Here is a 16,425-nt window from a genome sequence, read left to right on the forward strand (position 1 = left end):
CTCCGACAGCCTTCAGCTCATGGGAGTTGGGTACAGATGTTTGTTGAATGGGTGGGTGAAGGAACAATGCATGAAGCTTGAGCAGATCTTCTCACCAATGGACCTAGAAGGAAGGGGAGGACTTGGGACCCCTACACTCATTTGTTCTACTCTCTAATCTCAAAGTTTTTTTTAAATTCTGCCAGCTCTAGAACCACAAAACCTCAGAAAGACTGGCGTCAGAAAGACTAGTGTGTGTGTAGGAGCTGTAATGGGCCAAGAGACAGAGAAATGGTGGCATTCACTGCCAAAGAACATTCTGCCTCTGTGTCCTGCAGCTGTTCTGTGCATTGTCTCTGGCAGCTCCTGGACTTTTGTTAGCCCCGGGGCCAACAAGCTGAGTTAGATGAGGCTGAGGAATCCACAGAGCTTGTGAGGCAGCTAAAATGGTGTTGGGGATGGGGTAGGGCGTTGGCAGGGAATCTAGGATGGAGGAAGTCCCCTGAAGTTTAAAGCCACAAACGTTTATTATTTTAGGAACCACAAAGCAAAGTGAAGAGCTTTAAAGAAAACAAACTAATGGCTCGTTTCTGTAGCTGACACATTGGCCTTGTGATTTTAGTGCTTGACTGACTCCTCCTCTCTTGCTTAATTCAGTGAAGTTGGAGTGTTATCTGGAAAATGCCGTTTTAATGGGAAAGATAAAACATTGTTCTGTAGGAATGGTGTCTGCTAGGTAAAAGACCCCCTTGGCTACTTACTCAGCTCTGTAACCTCTTATTATGCCCCTGATTATTTCAGGCGCTTTTGGATCCCTGCCTCGAGTTCCCCAAAGGAAGATGCTTTTTGGCCAGGGTTGCTGTCTATATTTTGGTAGGTTCTGCTCTTATACGTTAGAGACAAACGGCTTCTGTGTGGTCAGAGGAAAGGCTTTGCACAATGTACACTGATTCTGCCCTGGTACTGTGCTACTAAAGGATTGAGAACCCTTTTGCTGCAAAGAAGTGTGCAGACCAAGGATTCTATCTATAGTGTACCTTTTTAGGGTGAGCGAGATGCTTGCCCTTGACCTTCGCTGTGATTCTTGTTAGATCCTTTTATATTTGCTTAAACTTTCTAGTCTATGTCAAATTAAAACCATTTGAGATCCATAACTTAATTATATTATGTTTTTAAACACCTTTGTGTTAAAATCTGTTTAATTTTTTTCCACATATATCTTTGCTGCTGCCATCTCCCTCAAGTTCAGTCCAGATTCCAGAAGCCACATCTCCCTAACTCGGCTGGCCAGCGGCTTGGAGCAATTTGTACCATGTTTTTGAGTTTGTTGGCTTCCAGCTTTTTTGTAGTTGGCATGTGAGGCTTTTGAAATAAAATGAACACAAGTGTTCACTCAAGGTAGTTTCCTTTGTTATGCCATTTAACAAGAACCTGGACTTCAGTGGGTCAGGGTGGCTGATGGAGTATGCCAAAAATGGAAAATGGGCTTTTATAATTATTTCTGGTTTGAAACACTTGAGGTGGGATAGAGAACAAGCTACCAAGTTTGCATGTATTTAGGGAGGTGATTGCCCTTTCATGCTCCAATTTTTTTTTTTAAGGAACCCGTTCTTGTCCTTAATATGTTTTTGAACGCTTAGTCTGTACAGCGCCCGGAAGTGGATGTGGGGTGGGTATGGTGGGGGCCTTCCAGGCAGATGGAAACGCCTGAGCAAAGCCAGAGAATGTATGTCTTTGAATACACTGTGACTGGTTGAGGGACAAAGGAGTGGTTCACATTTTTAGGTGCTTGGATAAGTGGGCTGGGAGAGGACCTCAGATGTTGATACTGTTTATACTGAGTAGTTTGTACTTAATTTGATAGACATCAGTGGAGGCTATTGAGGGTTTAGGAAAATCCATCTGGGAATAGTGTTAGTATGGATAGGATGATGAGGGACCTTTTGGGAGGCTGGAATTCAGTGGTCCTGAGGAGAGATGAGGGCCCAGATCGGAATGGTAACCGTAGCAATGAAGAGGCTGGTGCAAATGTACGGAATGTGCAATGGCCCTGTCAGCAGTTCTGTGACTTTTACCCAGAAGTCTGGTCTCCAAATCAGGTGGGTTCTAGGTCTTGGAAAACTTTTTGTCCCTTGCACACATTGTATGTAATGAGAATTCTCAGAATATATTTAGGATGTTTTTGATTAGCTTTCTCCCTTGTTTGGTGATTGTCTGCCAGAGGTTTGAAAATAGCAAAGAAGCTGATAACCTTAGTTTTCAGAATTTTTTTTTTTAGGAAACCTTGAAAAATAGGGACTTTTCCTTTCATGTGAGCAGAAAACTGTTGGTCCCAGATATGAGAAATCAAGCAATCGCATAGTTTCCTAAAATCCACTATTGGAAGAACCTTTAGAAATTAAAATACAATGAGGCTGTTTAAGTAAAAAGGAAAACAATTCAATTTAAAAAATCTTGATGGATATTTGGAAAGAAACTGTGTGAGTGGGAAAAATGTAGAGGCCACTCCTGCTCCCCCCCCCCAAAATCACCCCCCCCACCAAACTAACAGTCGTCATTGTCTGTCTGAGCAGAGGAAACATTTAGAATATTCTAGATTGAGCTATGCTGAAGTGCCTTTTCATAAATTATTGCATGGAGAACAACAGGAGAAAAGCTGTCTCAGTTGGCATAATTGATGTCTAACGTGAGACCTGGGCATACATTGAAACATTATTTTTTAAGCCTTTAAATTAATGGTTCTGTGTCATTTTCATATGGCCTCTTTTCCCCCTTCCAAAGAATTTCAGAGCCAACAGAATCTATAAATAGTACAAAGCCCCGTTGTCTGTGGTAGATTGAGTAGAGCCGAATTGCCTGTCCTTAAGTGAAGGGGAAGTAGCTTTACATTTTTAGTAACTGAATTGTTGGCCAGCATAAAGGTAAGGGCCATGTGAGCAACTTATTTATAACTTCCCATAAAGGTATGTGTCTGCCTCAAGCAGAGAAACTGTCTGGGGTGCTTGAAATGTAAAAGTGCAGTAGAATCATTTTCCATACACAGCCTTCCTAGCTAGCTGGAGCAATAAAGCGATTGTTCACATCCCTGGGGCTTTCAGAAAGAGGGGTGTCGATAGATTAGCTCATTAGCGTCGCCTCCTATGGAACAGAAGGGACTGAGGCCATTACATTTGAGTCTATGGTTTTATGTTGTGAAGAATGCTTAGATATTAAATCCGGAGGGTATTCGGGGCATAAATTTAAGCTTAGTTTAACCTGTTGGGTGTGGCCCTCCACCTGTCCTACCTGCTAGTCTAACCACAGTCAGGTTCTTGTATTTCATGGGTGTAAAAGCACATTATTTTTTCACAGGTTCAGTTCAACTCTTAAGTTTTTGTTTTGTTTTGTTTTGTTTTTTTTAATAAAGAACATAGAATCAGATTGATTCTCTGGTAACAGTGGGAGAAGGGAAGAAGAGTAAAACATTTCCTTGGCATCCTGTAGGGTATCTTCAACCCTCTTGGTAGATGCCAGAAAATGGAATCCATTGTTGTGTGTCATTAACGTCAGCACTGGCATCAAGAGCAAATCACAGCCAGATGTAACTCAGGGTGAAGTTTTTATCATAAATACGCAAGGAAAAGAGGTTTCAGCCCTCCTTTATTATTTATTGTCTATTTCAGAGACTGAGTTTTTTTTAATATTATGCTGGCTGTTTAAAACCTCTGCTTATATGGCTAAAAGGTAAATGTTGGCTTTTGTGCCAATATTGTTTAGTGTTTGGGCAAGTTGTAGTGAGTGGTGAATGGCCCATTAACTATTCTGGAGGCCTCATAGCAGCACTAATTTCACATCGTGCTGGGTTTACAATTTACATATTAAAAAATGTTCACTTGATTTCGTTCAGGGACAAAGCTGACATCCTATATAAGCATTACTCCAAACAATCCTATTTATTGGTCCAATTATTTCAATTGAAAGATGCTGGTTTACTGCCTCTTAGTATTATGTGAACAATTCTCAGTGAAACTGTTAGACATCAGTTTGACTCTAGTGGCAGAATAACCTCACAGGGTTTCGATTCACTTTTAATTTTCAGTCCCAGGATCAGGGATCGTTTATAGTAATACTGTAACCGTACGGGCACATACAGCTTCTCTTAATGCCCTTTCTGATATTTTGGGGAAAGAGTGCTTTTATGCAAAGCATTCACTTATGAATTAAATGACTGCCTTTTCTCACTATAAAATTTCATTCACATTTCCTCCCTTCTCCCATATCCTTATGAGACAGGACAGCATGCAGTATTTTTCATTTTATTATTATTAAAAAAATTTTTAAAGATGTGGTTTAAGGTAGTTCTTTAGGATAGATGCCAAGGTAACTAGTTAATACTGTTATAAAATCAGGCTCCTAATTAAAAATGCTTAATTTGTGCAGGAAAACTACATGTTAAAATGAATTTGGAAAGATTAGATTGGAATTGCCTCAAATTTAATTAAGCCACACTGCATGGACGTGCTGGGAATATCAATACAATCACTGTAAATTTTGTACAAACTGATTTGTTGCATTACCTTGCTCATCTAACATACGGTACTTTTTGTGTCCATATTGCAGACGGCAACTCCAAACTAACATGGCAGTCAGACTGTGTGATGTGGCTTCTCTGCTTAGAAGTGGTTCGTGGGCAGCAGAGCCTTGGACTGGGGTCTGTGGGATTTTTCTTAAATTCTGTAGGCTACTTTTTTTTTAGCATGTTGCAGCAGTGCTGAGGCCATACCAAACACTTGAACTTTTCATTTGGCATATTAATGATTCTTACCTTCAACCTATTGCGGTATGGCCATCATTAGGAGCTAAAGCACATTGCAATTTTAACCATAGTGGTATATGTAGCATCAGAACCATGCTTTTGTCTCTTAACTTTTTATAATCTAAATTAGGATTTAGTGCAGACTCAAAGAAAAGAGTGACAAGCTTTTTTTAAAAAAAACAACAAAAGTTTTGGTATGGTCTGAATACTAAGTTACCGTAATTCTTTACATTCTGTTTACTATGTATTTTTTTGGTTACTAAATTTTGAAGTTATTCACAATTCCTGATGCTCAAACAAAATTGTTGAAATTGTAAATCTAGCTGGAAATTATTTGCCCAGTAACTGTTGAAAGCGTTTGCATTCTGTGAACAGTTGTGTTGAGCCTATCAATGGAATATGCATTATTTGTAAAATATAGCACATTAGTATCATTTTATTCTGAGCAGATGGTCCTATAGCTGAGAGATGCTGTAATTTTCAGTGCACACAGCCTACTGCAGCTGTTCACTTGAATGTTGGCTTAGGAGCTCATTCTTGCCACCTGAACATGGAAATAAATGTGCAATTGAGTGAGGAGTGTTTGTTGTCCTTGCTAAAATCCTGCTAATTTCAGTCAATGAACACTTTGTTTCAAACGCCATCCCAATGAGCTTCAGTTCCAATCTCCTATTTGGGGCTCATATAGTTTCTACACATACCCTAACTTTTGAATAGCGATTTGTTTTCCTTGCCCTTGACTATTCTCATCTTTCAGCTCATTGTTTCCATGACTGCTGGGCAAATGTTAATCACAAGAATTCTGCTGGGAGAGTCACCCACAGCTAATACTCTACAAACTGGAGCAGTTATGCTTTATTAGGAAATCTGAAACATCCTTTCTCAGTTTCAGATACATTTGTTAATTATAATAAAATGCATATCTTGAATTGTGTCAGATTTTTTTATACTGATTTCCAAACATTTCTTTTTTTATTCCTTTAAGCATTCCCTAAGAGTACTTGTCCGAGAGATGTAGTTTGCAGCTTGTAGAATAAATACCCATTTCTTTGAAAAGGAAATGAAGTTATGGAGGAGGGGTTATGGGTTGTTTGGTATTTCATAGGTAGTCTGGATTTTGTCTCCTGTTTTTTATCATGATAGTGATGATTGTTGTTCAGTCTGACCACTCTCAATCTGTCCTATGCTGCCTTCTTTTATAAACATCTCTTGGCAGTAGAGATTTCTTTCCATATGCTTATCTACTGTTGTGCCCTTTTATTTTTCTTAGGCAGTATGCTTTTTAAAAGACCTTTTCCCTCTTTTCTTGTAACACTCTTTCCCTCTGCTTTGCTTTTTAAATTTTGTCTCAGATTCTTTGCCTTTTATATGTTAAAAAATGTCCCTGAAACTAGTATCCCATCAATTCAGAATTGTCAATTTTGAGAAGTTGTTTTTCTTTTTTTTTTGTGGAGATGAGCGATGTACTGGATGAAAGATGCAAGATAATCCTTTCAGGGAAGATTTGATTTTTGGATTCTCCCACAATCTTGGCTCTCTAAAGTAGATCACGATTGGAAGATGGTTTTAGAAAATTGGGGGCTGTGGTTTGTGACTCTTTTGCTCAAAAAGCATAGGATTGATTTTTAGGAAACTAGATCTGAATTTTCTTAATCAGTGATTTTTAGAGAAGGCTGAACAGTTTGAGACCATTTTCCCCAACTCTGCTAGTTATCCTGTATTTGGAGTTTATAGATGTACTTTAAACAGGCTTATGTGCTCAAAGGAAAATTCCTTGGGCAGGTCTGTTTGGAAAAATTGATATATTTACATTGTTGTTTTAGTGGACTGGATAGGCTTTTTTTTCCCCCTATGTCAGAGTCAAGGCAGAATATCATATTGAATTGTTTGGGGTTTTATTTTGATGAGTTACCATGTTGGTGAGCCTTAGCTGCCAAGATTGATGAGAATGGCTTGTTAGATTCTACAAGGTCCACTAAGTATTCATAGTTTCTTTCCCAAGTTATCCTACAAATCCTTTTCACGTCCTAACATACAACATCTGATGTTTTCTTATTTCTTACCAACAGTAGGGGTATAAGATATTGTCAATCAAAAACATTTTCAATATGTAACCAAAACAGTACATGTTGACAAATTTGTATTTTTTAAAGTACTCTCTTGCTCCTTGATTTTAAGTTAATGGATGTCTGACAGTTTTAGTATATTGAAACTCTTAGGCTAGCTTAAAATCTCTTCAAAGTTAGGTAGACCATTTCTTGGTTTGTTTTTGGTAGCATGTTAAGCACTTTTTTTATTTTCCAATGTGATTTTTAGTCAGGGTTCAATTCTGTGCCTTATGGTACTAAATTTTTTCAAGTCTCTGGACACTGCAGGTGAGTAAGGGTATGTGAGTAGATCCAGAAATGGGATTCTAGAGAATGTTTAAGATTTACATTGTGCTTATGTGCATGTATGGAAAGCGTATGTGACAGTATAATTGTGATCTTAATTGAATAGCTTAATAATGAAGTAAAAATTAGCGTACATATTGCACTTTTTGTTGAATCTTTGTTGTAATTTCAGTAGAACGACTTGTGTTTACATTTTTGGATGGCATCTCTCAATAGTTTGTGAAATATGAATTCTGACATTTCTTATTTTCTCTGTTTTTAGCAGGTAATTGCTGCCATGGAAACACAACTGTCTAATGGGCCAACTTGCAATAACACAGCCAATGGTCCAACCACCATAAACAACAACTGCTCGTCACCAGTTGACTCTGGGAACACAGAGGACAGCAAGACCAACTTAATAGTTAACTACCTTCCTCAGAACATGACACAGGAGGAGCTTAAGAGCCTTTTTGGGAGCATCGGTGAGATAGAGTCCTGTAAGCTTGTAAGAGACAAAATAACAGGTATGTAATTTTATACAGGTTACTCACATTTAAAGGACTGCGTTTCAAGGTGTGAGAAAAGAATACGTTTACTGCTTGTAAGTCAGTCAGTGCTGCAGTTTTACACATGGAGGGATTCTCTGTTACTGACTGCATCAACAGTATGAAACTTAGTTCTGAGAATTTTGTTTTTCTTTTAAAGCATAAAATTGTTCTACGGACAGTAGGTATATATTATAATGAGACTTTTATATACTCTGAACCATACAATAACATCTTTGAAAAATGTTTTAAAAGTCAGTGTGTCTGGGGCAGCAAGTGTCATGTTAACCTTTAGTTTTTAGTTCCCTGAGCTTACGTGATGTAGCATTTTAGCAATGAGATGTAAGAATACTATTGTGTTGGGAGAGGGCAAAAACCTCTTTAAATGTCTTTTCCCGTAAGTCTGTATAGTCCTTCTGCTTATACGTGAACAGAGTAAACGGTAATACTTACCATGTCAATGTATAGCTATTGGCACTGATAAAATTTGTATAGCACAATCTTACTTTCTGTTCTTTGATGAGGAAAGGAAAAAGTACTGTCTCAGTGCTCCTCTTATCATAAAGATAAGGATAAAAGGATAGGTTATTGGGCCTTTAATAATAGTACCTTTTGAATGTCAGTGGAAAATCTCCATAGTATTTTGTAAGATTTGACTAAACTTTTAGAATAAGCCAGAACTTAATTTGGAGCATGTTCTTGAGATAGAAGGGTTAATGCTTCCTGCAGGAATTTTCAGACACTGAAAATAGGAAGTTAAGGTGTAGACATACTCTAGCTTTTTCATAGGTGTTGTTAAGGTTGAGGAATGGTGCATATCAAATTGCTTTACATGGCTTTACAAAAATATCATCTTGCTTTACAAAAATATAAAACTAAGTAGTTGAAGTGAGTAAAGGATACTTAAGGACAGTGTGATGAGTTAGACCAGGAGTCTGAACGTTAGTCATATGACCTTGGGCAAATCAACTTTTGGTTTCAGGTTTCCCTTGGTAAAATCAGGTAGGGGGCAGAGGAAGGGGTCCCTCTAGGTAACTTTGAGGTCAATTTTGACTTGTCCTGAGGTAGTACCTTTAGGTGTTCTTTTCTCACAACAGCAGGGCTTATTCTCTCCGAGCTGAGTGAGTTCTTAGCACTGTCACCGGGGGTTGGCCATACAGTCATTTTCTTGAGCTACAGATTGAGGTTCACAGAGAGAATTTATTGAAATCAAGTAAATCAAGTAAAAACTAAGTGAAACCTCATTGTCATCAATGTATACTTAATAATTATATTCTAGCAAATTATGGTACTTAGAAGTTCACCATGATGTCATTAAGAAGGTTTGTTTTTTGTTTGGAGGAGATTTTTTTTTCCATGTGCATTTCCAAAATCTCTGTAGTATATGTGAAATTTATAAAGAAAATTTTTGGAAAATTGGAAAAGGTAGAAAGCAAATGGCTGTTATTACCTGTGTCTGTCCTGATACTACATTTTGTTATATTGTTATTTTTAGCAAAACAGCATCCTTTATATGTGAATTTTACAACCTCTTTGATATAAATGACTATGTGATAAATGGTACGAAGGCTGTGACATAAATTATGTGATTTTGTTTGGTATTTCTACCTACTATTAAAAAAAATGATGCTTGAACAAGTCATATAAAAGTCACATTTTCATGTTGTGATGCTGGGAGCAGAAGGAAATACTAAATCATATTAGATATTTTCCACAGGAAACATTTCAGAGATTTTCATCTCTCATCTTTGGTCAGTCTTGAATGACTTTATTCTTTCATAAACTTTTTACTAGGGCTGTTACGTGTTGCAAATGGATAAATTTGAGTTGTGTATCTCCACATCCCTTCCTTCTTGGCATTAATATGGTGGACATTGGTGATAGAACCATAGCCCAGGGGTTCTCCGAAATACACAGTTAGATACTGGCAAATTGCATTAATATTTGTTGTCCATTTCTTTCACGTCCACCCCTTCCCCATTGTCTTTTCAGTGAGCGGGGCTGACAGTTTTCTAAACATTGGTAAAATTAATGTTTGAAATCTCTGGTAAGCAAGCGGAGTACCCAAGAAAATCCATGGTGGGCATGAGGGTGGAAAGATGTTTTCTACACTTCCTTCCAAGAGATATAGTCATAAACACTCCTCAAAATGAGTGTTACCTTTGATGGACAAGTTTGAGAAATGCTGCCTTCCATGGTTTCCTATTGAAGATCCATAATGCAGATTATTAACACATTAAAAACTATGTTAAAAACCCTGCTGTTCCCCAGCCTTCTTTGACCATAGACCTCATTTGAGGGGATATCCACCCACTCGGTTTCTGTTGAGCAAGTCACTATAAAAGCTTTTGAAGTCAGTTTGTTAACGGGTTATCAGACAATCTGAAACTCTTCCGTAACCTTTTCATATCAATAAAATATGAGCATGTTTCAGAAAATGAAAATCCATGATAATGAACTATAAATTAAAAAGCTAAGTAGGCAAATCTGAATACAAAGGACCTCTTCTTCTAGTTACCCTATTTTGATTTGGCCCACTGACATCTTGTTCTTAGTATGCGTTAAAATGGTGCTCAGATGATCAGACTTAGTTAGCCTCAAGCGTAAATTACCTTAGGTTTTTTTTTTTTTGTTTCGTTGTTTTTAAATTCTGAGTTTCTTACTAAATGTTTGTATTGAACAAAATAGACTAGTAAATGACAGATTTCTAAAACTGGGTTTTGAATTGTTGCACTTTGCAATGTGGGCATATCTTCCTAAGAAGCTATTATTAAAATTTGTCTAGAAAGGTTTGAAAGAATTTGTGAGGATTTTGACCCTACCCTGTGGTATTTAGCATTAGTCAGCTTATACAGTTTCTCAGTATACATTTTTAGGGTCAAATCAGAGTTCCTTGGTCCTGCTCTAATTATCCAATTTATCCTACCTCTTGTGGAGCTTTTGGGCCAGAACTTTATATTCCGATTTTGTAGGAGGTGAGCATTAATTGGGTTGTAAGAAAACGCTGGGATCACTCTTCGGAAAGAAAATTTAAGTCCTTCTTTTTACTTTTCTTAAATCTTTTCTTAGGTAATGCTGAACTGGGAAACTGTATCTCAGGTACAAAAATATCTAGTTAGAAAAATGTATGCCTCTTTCCTAAGTCCTAAAAGAGTATGTAATTTTTAGAATGTGTTGGTGTTAACAAATTAATGTCACTATTTTGATAGAATGAGGATTAGGGAAATACATTAAGACACGTGTTCAGTAGCAAATACAATAATCTTATCTCTGGCCTAAATTCTGTTCACCGTGTTGTTTTGTAGGCCCTCTCTTTGGGCTTGTCCCCAGTTTTATGCTTCGTGCTGTTTCCTGTCTGTCGGCATTCATCATGAGCCGCTCCTGCTGCCTGTACGGCTTAGCTGACATCGGTGCATCCCTTTGAGTTCTTAAATGCACTTCAGAGTCCTTGACACCTGCTGATGCTGCATTCTAGAGAAGGGAAATGGATTTTATGATGCAAGGAATGCATAATAGAGCGTTAAGAGTTAGAAAAGCCCTTGAGGTGACTGTAGCCAACTCTCTCACTTAACAGGAGATGAGAGGCCTAGGTTGGCTGACACTACTGGTCCCAGACCACGTGGCTGTTAAGTGGGAGAACGGGGACTAGAATTCTGGTTTTCTGAGCCCTTCCTGGGATATTTTCTCCTTGCTTCTTTGGAGGCCAGAACTCTTAAAAAATTAAGCACAGTACCATCTAATAAATTTATAGTGAGACATACAGCTTGTACAGGGTCACTGAGGGGCATCTTCTGGTGAGTTTGTCTTCTTCGGAAGGGAAAAGATAGGTTTTTGACGGATACACAGAATGAACAAGAACATTCATGCCTCTGAAGAAACTTGATAGCTTCTCTAGAAACTTAATAATCTGTGGTTGTAAATTTGGATGTTCTAGCCCAGTGGTTCCAAATCTGGATGCACATCTTCACGTGAGGGAGTTTTTACAAATGCAGATTCAAGAGGCCTTGGAAGTCTTGTCAGAAAGCTCTCCAGGGGTGATTTTGATGGGTAAGCAAGTAGTTTGGGGGGTCACAGTATTTTGAGGGGGATGGTCAGTAGATTGTACCAGCATTGGAATCGCTGGGATGACTGCCGAAAATGCAGGTTCCCGACCTACTGAATCAGAATCTCTGTAGGCAGGGCTGGAATGTTCCAGCCACCTGGGCGTTATCCAGTTCTTTTCCTGAACATTCTGCAGGGAGCTAGAACCAGGGATTTCCAGTTTTGACTGAATTCTGGAGGTGGGTGGGAGAGGTGTTATCACTTCAGTGCCTAATTCTGTGGCAAACTAAGCTTCAGTTGCTGCCCCTTCCCCAGCTTTGTCTCTGAGTTAATTTCTGGGGTTTAGGAGTAGAGATGTTGAGTTTACCAGTCATTGGGCTGTGTCTTTATTGACCCCCTTACCTGTCCCTGAAAGTGTATGTGTGTGTGTGTGTGTGTGTGTATGTGTGTGAGTGTGTGTGTGCGCGCGCTCACATGTGTGTATGAGTAAGTGTGCTTTGCAGTTAGTTTTCAAAACTCCAGGATAGCTTGTTCTGTTGTTACTTTCACTTTCTTCTAAAAGAAGATAGAGCATTACAGTTAGTTGAAGACCCAAGGTAATGAGTGTTGCTGTTTCTTTTAAATCTTGGTGTGATGGCTTCATTCTTACACTTGGTATTGTTTGAGGTGGGCCCTATGCTGACCCCATCAGCTGCCAACTAGATGCTTTCAGACCAAAGGAAAAACAAAGAGCAAAGCAAACAACCAAATACTAACTATGGGGGCCCAAGGAGGGACTTTGCCAACGTGGATTTCCTTTGAATGGATGGTAACACGCAGGCCTCCTTTCTTTTTTTCAGGTCTTCAGTGTTAGCATCTTTTTTTATATGAAGGTTCTTAGCGGGGTTTAAGTTATGTCTGTATTGTTTCTTGAGAACGTTGATGTTAGTTTTGATCCTGGTTTATTTTATCAGAATAATGTGATTTTTCAAATTTCGTTTTAATGGCATGGTATTCTCCCTTCCACTTTTTGAAAACAGCTGCAGTCTAGCTCCTCGGGATTGAAACAGATAAGTGGTATTTTATTGGTCTAATAAAATATCTTCAAAAATTTAATAGTTTTATTTACTGGGATGAAGTCAGTCATCATGGTGAGCTGTTTTGATGAACATGAACTTGCAAAGGTGATTGTACATGTCAGTTATAATCTTAAGGTCAGCTGTTAGGTACCCACAGTATCAAGAGATCAAGAATTCTGATTCTGGTGGACAAGTAGTGAAAAAGAGCAAAGTGGGTGGGTGAGGGGTGGTAGCTTAAACACTTCACTTTGCAGGCTCGGGGTGCTATGTAATTAGACATTTGGCAGAAAGACAGGAAACCTGTGGCCAGGTTTTCGTGAAACAAGGTAACTTGGCTGCACAGGATAACTGCGTTGGTCCGTAGCATACGGGTATAATACAGTTGAGCATGGCTGTCTTACGTTATAGTGGCTAAATTTTTATACAGTGAAATTTCTGTATCTTTAAATCTAAATATTTTTCCATCGTACATTTATCTTTTCCAAAGATCATGGCTAATCAGTCATTTAAAAAAATGATGTGATCACTATAGAATCTTTTTATAAAGTTTTGGGGGGAAACTTGAAAATTGTTTCTTCTAGGTTCATTTTTTTTTTTTTTCCCCACTCAAACCTTGAACTGGGGTGTTCTATAGAGCAGTTTTCACTGTCACTGTGGAATAATTTAGATGCAGAATTTCAAGACGATGAAATTAGACATTTATAAAATTTAAGAAATTAAAGTTTTTTACCATTGTCAGGGAGGATAAACTTCTACCCTCTTAATTTAATTCTCAGGCTCCAAGTCACTGAACCTAACAAAAGACAGATTATACAAAGTTATATGTCAGTTTTCAGTGTCACTGTTGAATAATTTAAATGAAAAATTTCAAGATGATGAAATTGGACATTTATAAAATTTAAGAAATCAAATAAAGTTCTTTTCCATTGTCAGGGAGGATAAACTTTTCTTCAACCCTCTTAGTTTAATTCGCAGGCTCCAAGTCACTGAACCTAACAAAAGACAGATTATACAAAGTTGTATGTCAGTTTTATCTCAATAAACGTGGTGGGGCGGGGGGAGAAGATTAAAAGGAGGAAAGGCACACAGTTTTTATTAATACTGTAAGTGCACTGGAGTTTATAGGGAATAATTGAAATTCAAAGAAGTTACGGGGGTTAGTCATAGGGGCTTATGTTCCATTTTAACAAAAGAAAGTGGGTTTGGGCTCCGAGGCATGGTACATTGTGGGGAAGTTACCAGGAAGTTTTTGGGGGAAACTAATGGAAGATTCCAAGCTGTCTTAGCAAGGTTTGTTTATGCATCTTGGTGTCGACTTTCTATCTTCGGTAGTGAGAATTGCACTCTTCCTGGTAAAGGAGAGGAGGACATCTTCATTCATAAGGCAGTTTATGACCTGCTTTTAGGCAGAACACAAGAGAGCAGAGAATCTTTCCTGTGTCTGTTAATTCTTAATTGCCTTCAGTTCAAAATTATCCTTATACTATGGGGCATATTTGGGGTGGTATATTCTGTGCTCCTTCACCATGAAATAAGTTAACTGTCCAGTAGCAAACCTAAACAGAAAAGCTTCTTCTTTGTATATCCTATAGTAACAACCCTAAATGGCTAGGTGCTGGGAAGAAAAAGCATCTATTGTGAGGGTATTGAAAGTATGAAACAGAATCATTCCTGGTTAATTTGTAAATCACCTGGATTTTTGTTTCTCTGATTTCATGATATTGATACTTGTGTTACCTTATATTTTATTCCATTAGAAGCCATTATGGAAGGCAGTGTGGCAGTTCCTCAAAAAATTGAGAATTACCATATGACCCAGCAATTCCTCTCCTGGGTATATACCCAAAAAAATCTGAAAACATTTATCTGTAAAGATATATGTGCTCCAATGTTCATTGCAGCTTTGTTTACAGTGGCCAAGACATTGAAACAACCAAAATGTCCTTCGATTAGATAATTGGATAAAGAAGTTGTGGTATATATAATGGAGTACTGACTGCTCTGCCATAAGAAAAGATGAAATGCCGTGCCATTTGCAAAACCATGGATGGCTCTTGAGATTATAATACTATGTTAAATAAGTCAGACAGAAGAAGTTGAGAGCCATATGATTTCACTGATATGTGGGATACAAAACTGAAAGCAACAAAGGAACAAGACAAAGAAACAAAAACTCATAGACACAGATAATACAATATTCAGTGGTTACCAGGGGGTAAGGGGGAAGGGGGTGGTAGATGAGAGTAAACGGGGTCAAACACATGGTGATGGAAGGAGAACTGACTCTGGGTGGTGAACACACAATGTGACATAGAGATGATGTATTACAGATTTATACACCTGAAACCTATGTAATTTGACTATTGTTGCCCCAATAAATTTTAATTTAAAAAAAGGAAGGAGGAAATGAAGACAAGTGTTGCAACTGCCAAGAGCTGGTTACATACTTTTCCAACAGCCTTTTAAGAATATTTACTGGGGAAATGAGGTTGAACCCACTGGGTAAATAAAGTTTAGGAGTGTTGAGTCTGTGGGGCTTGGCCCGTGTCACTGGGACTTGGAGAATGACCATATTTGTCTTGCCCATTGATTAGGATTGCAGGCCTGTGACTATTCCTGTGTTAGTTTGATACAAAACGGATTTTGGTAATGTATTCAAATTCAGTAAAATACATTTGAAGTTCTTTTGTAGGGATTCCCCCCTTAAAATTTAGCAAGGTGTGAGTGCTTGTGTGCTTGCTATTTGGTATTCCAGACCTTTTTACACTGATTTTTTTTGTTTTCTTTCTAGTTTTTGTTTACTTTTGCATCAGGAGATTGGTGGTATAGAATAGAAACCATTTTCAATTTATTATTTAGTGGCTGTCGTAGTAATGATGGAAAAATGTAGATGAGAAAGAAGATGGTGAACTAAATGGGAGAGGATAAAGAACAGTTAAATCGGTACAGGACTTCTTTTTTTATAATCTACAGAATGTTAAAATCCTGTTTCTCCTCAGGTATGAAATTGACTTATCCACTCCAGCACCCCCCCACCCCCCAATTTCATGATGTAGTACAAAAATAATCCTGCTTTTCTTTTGATGGTTTTTATTCTGTTTTAGTACCTTAGCACCTGCCTTTGTTTTTCAGCATTCTAAATTATGACTAGAGCAAAACATTTTTATTTTGTACCTGTTGGAACATTTCCTTTTAAATATTTCCTGAACAGAATACTAGTTGATCATTGAAGCTAAAGCTGTGTTTCAGAATTTGCCAACTTCTTTTGAGCTTGTTCTGAGTTAGCTGACTTTGAGTGGAGTCTGCTGCTGCTGCTACTGAATTTGGAGAGCTGTGGAAACCCTCAGAGTATGCCTTTCCAACTAAAAAGGTCAACTTAAAAAATTGTTTTTTCCTGGCATTTTACTTGCGTCACTTGGTTTGTCAATCCTATACAGTGGCACGTCTAGCATGTTTTACTGCTTCACGTATTTGGTTTAGCTTCTAAAAGTTTTAGAATATTTTGACACCATGGTATGTCCCTTTTATTGCTAAGAAATCTCATCAAATGTTTTTTGAGGAGCTCTAAGCTGTAAAAGCAGCATTGGCAGCTCTTCCAAGTATTGTGAGGAAACAGATCCTCAGTTAAAACT

The 16,425-nt window shown here is 38.0% G+C and overlaps 1 protein-coding gene across 35 annotated transcripts in view; it reads left to right on the forward strand.

Annotated features, from left to right (window-relative positions):
• Nucleotides 1-16,425, forward strand: part of ELAVL2 (ELAV like RNA binding protein 2) — a 154,355-nt gene that overhangs the window by 77,754 nt on the left and 60,176 nt on the right. For 12 of the 35 annotated variants that reach the window (XM_074330309.1, XM_019752416.2, XM_074330307.1 and 9 more), the window contains 2 exons: nucleotides 4,579-4,669; nucleotides 7,430-7,673. In XM_074330309.1, the coding sequence (XP_074186410.1) occupies nucleotides 4,598-4,669; nucleotides 7,430-7,673 (316 nt within the window). In that variant the 5' untranslated portion in view covers nucleotides 4,579-4,597. Of the gene's footprint in view, nucleotides 1-4,578; nucleotides 4,695-7,429; nucleotides 7,674-16,425 lie in introns of all 35 variants that reach the window. The other 23 variants (XM_019752420.2, XM_019752423.2, XM_074330318.1 and 20 more) reach the window with 4 other exon arrangements.

This window comes from Rhinolophus sinicus, linkage group LG04, assembly GCF_036562045.2.
Source record: "Rhinolophus sinicus isolate RSC01 linkage group LG04, ASM3656204v1, whole genome shotgun sequence".
NCBI classification, from domain to species: Eukaryota; Metazoa; Chordata; class Mammalia; order Chiroptera; family Rhinolophidae; genus Rhinolophus; species Rhinolophus sinicus.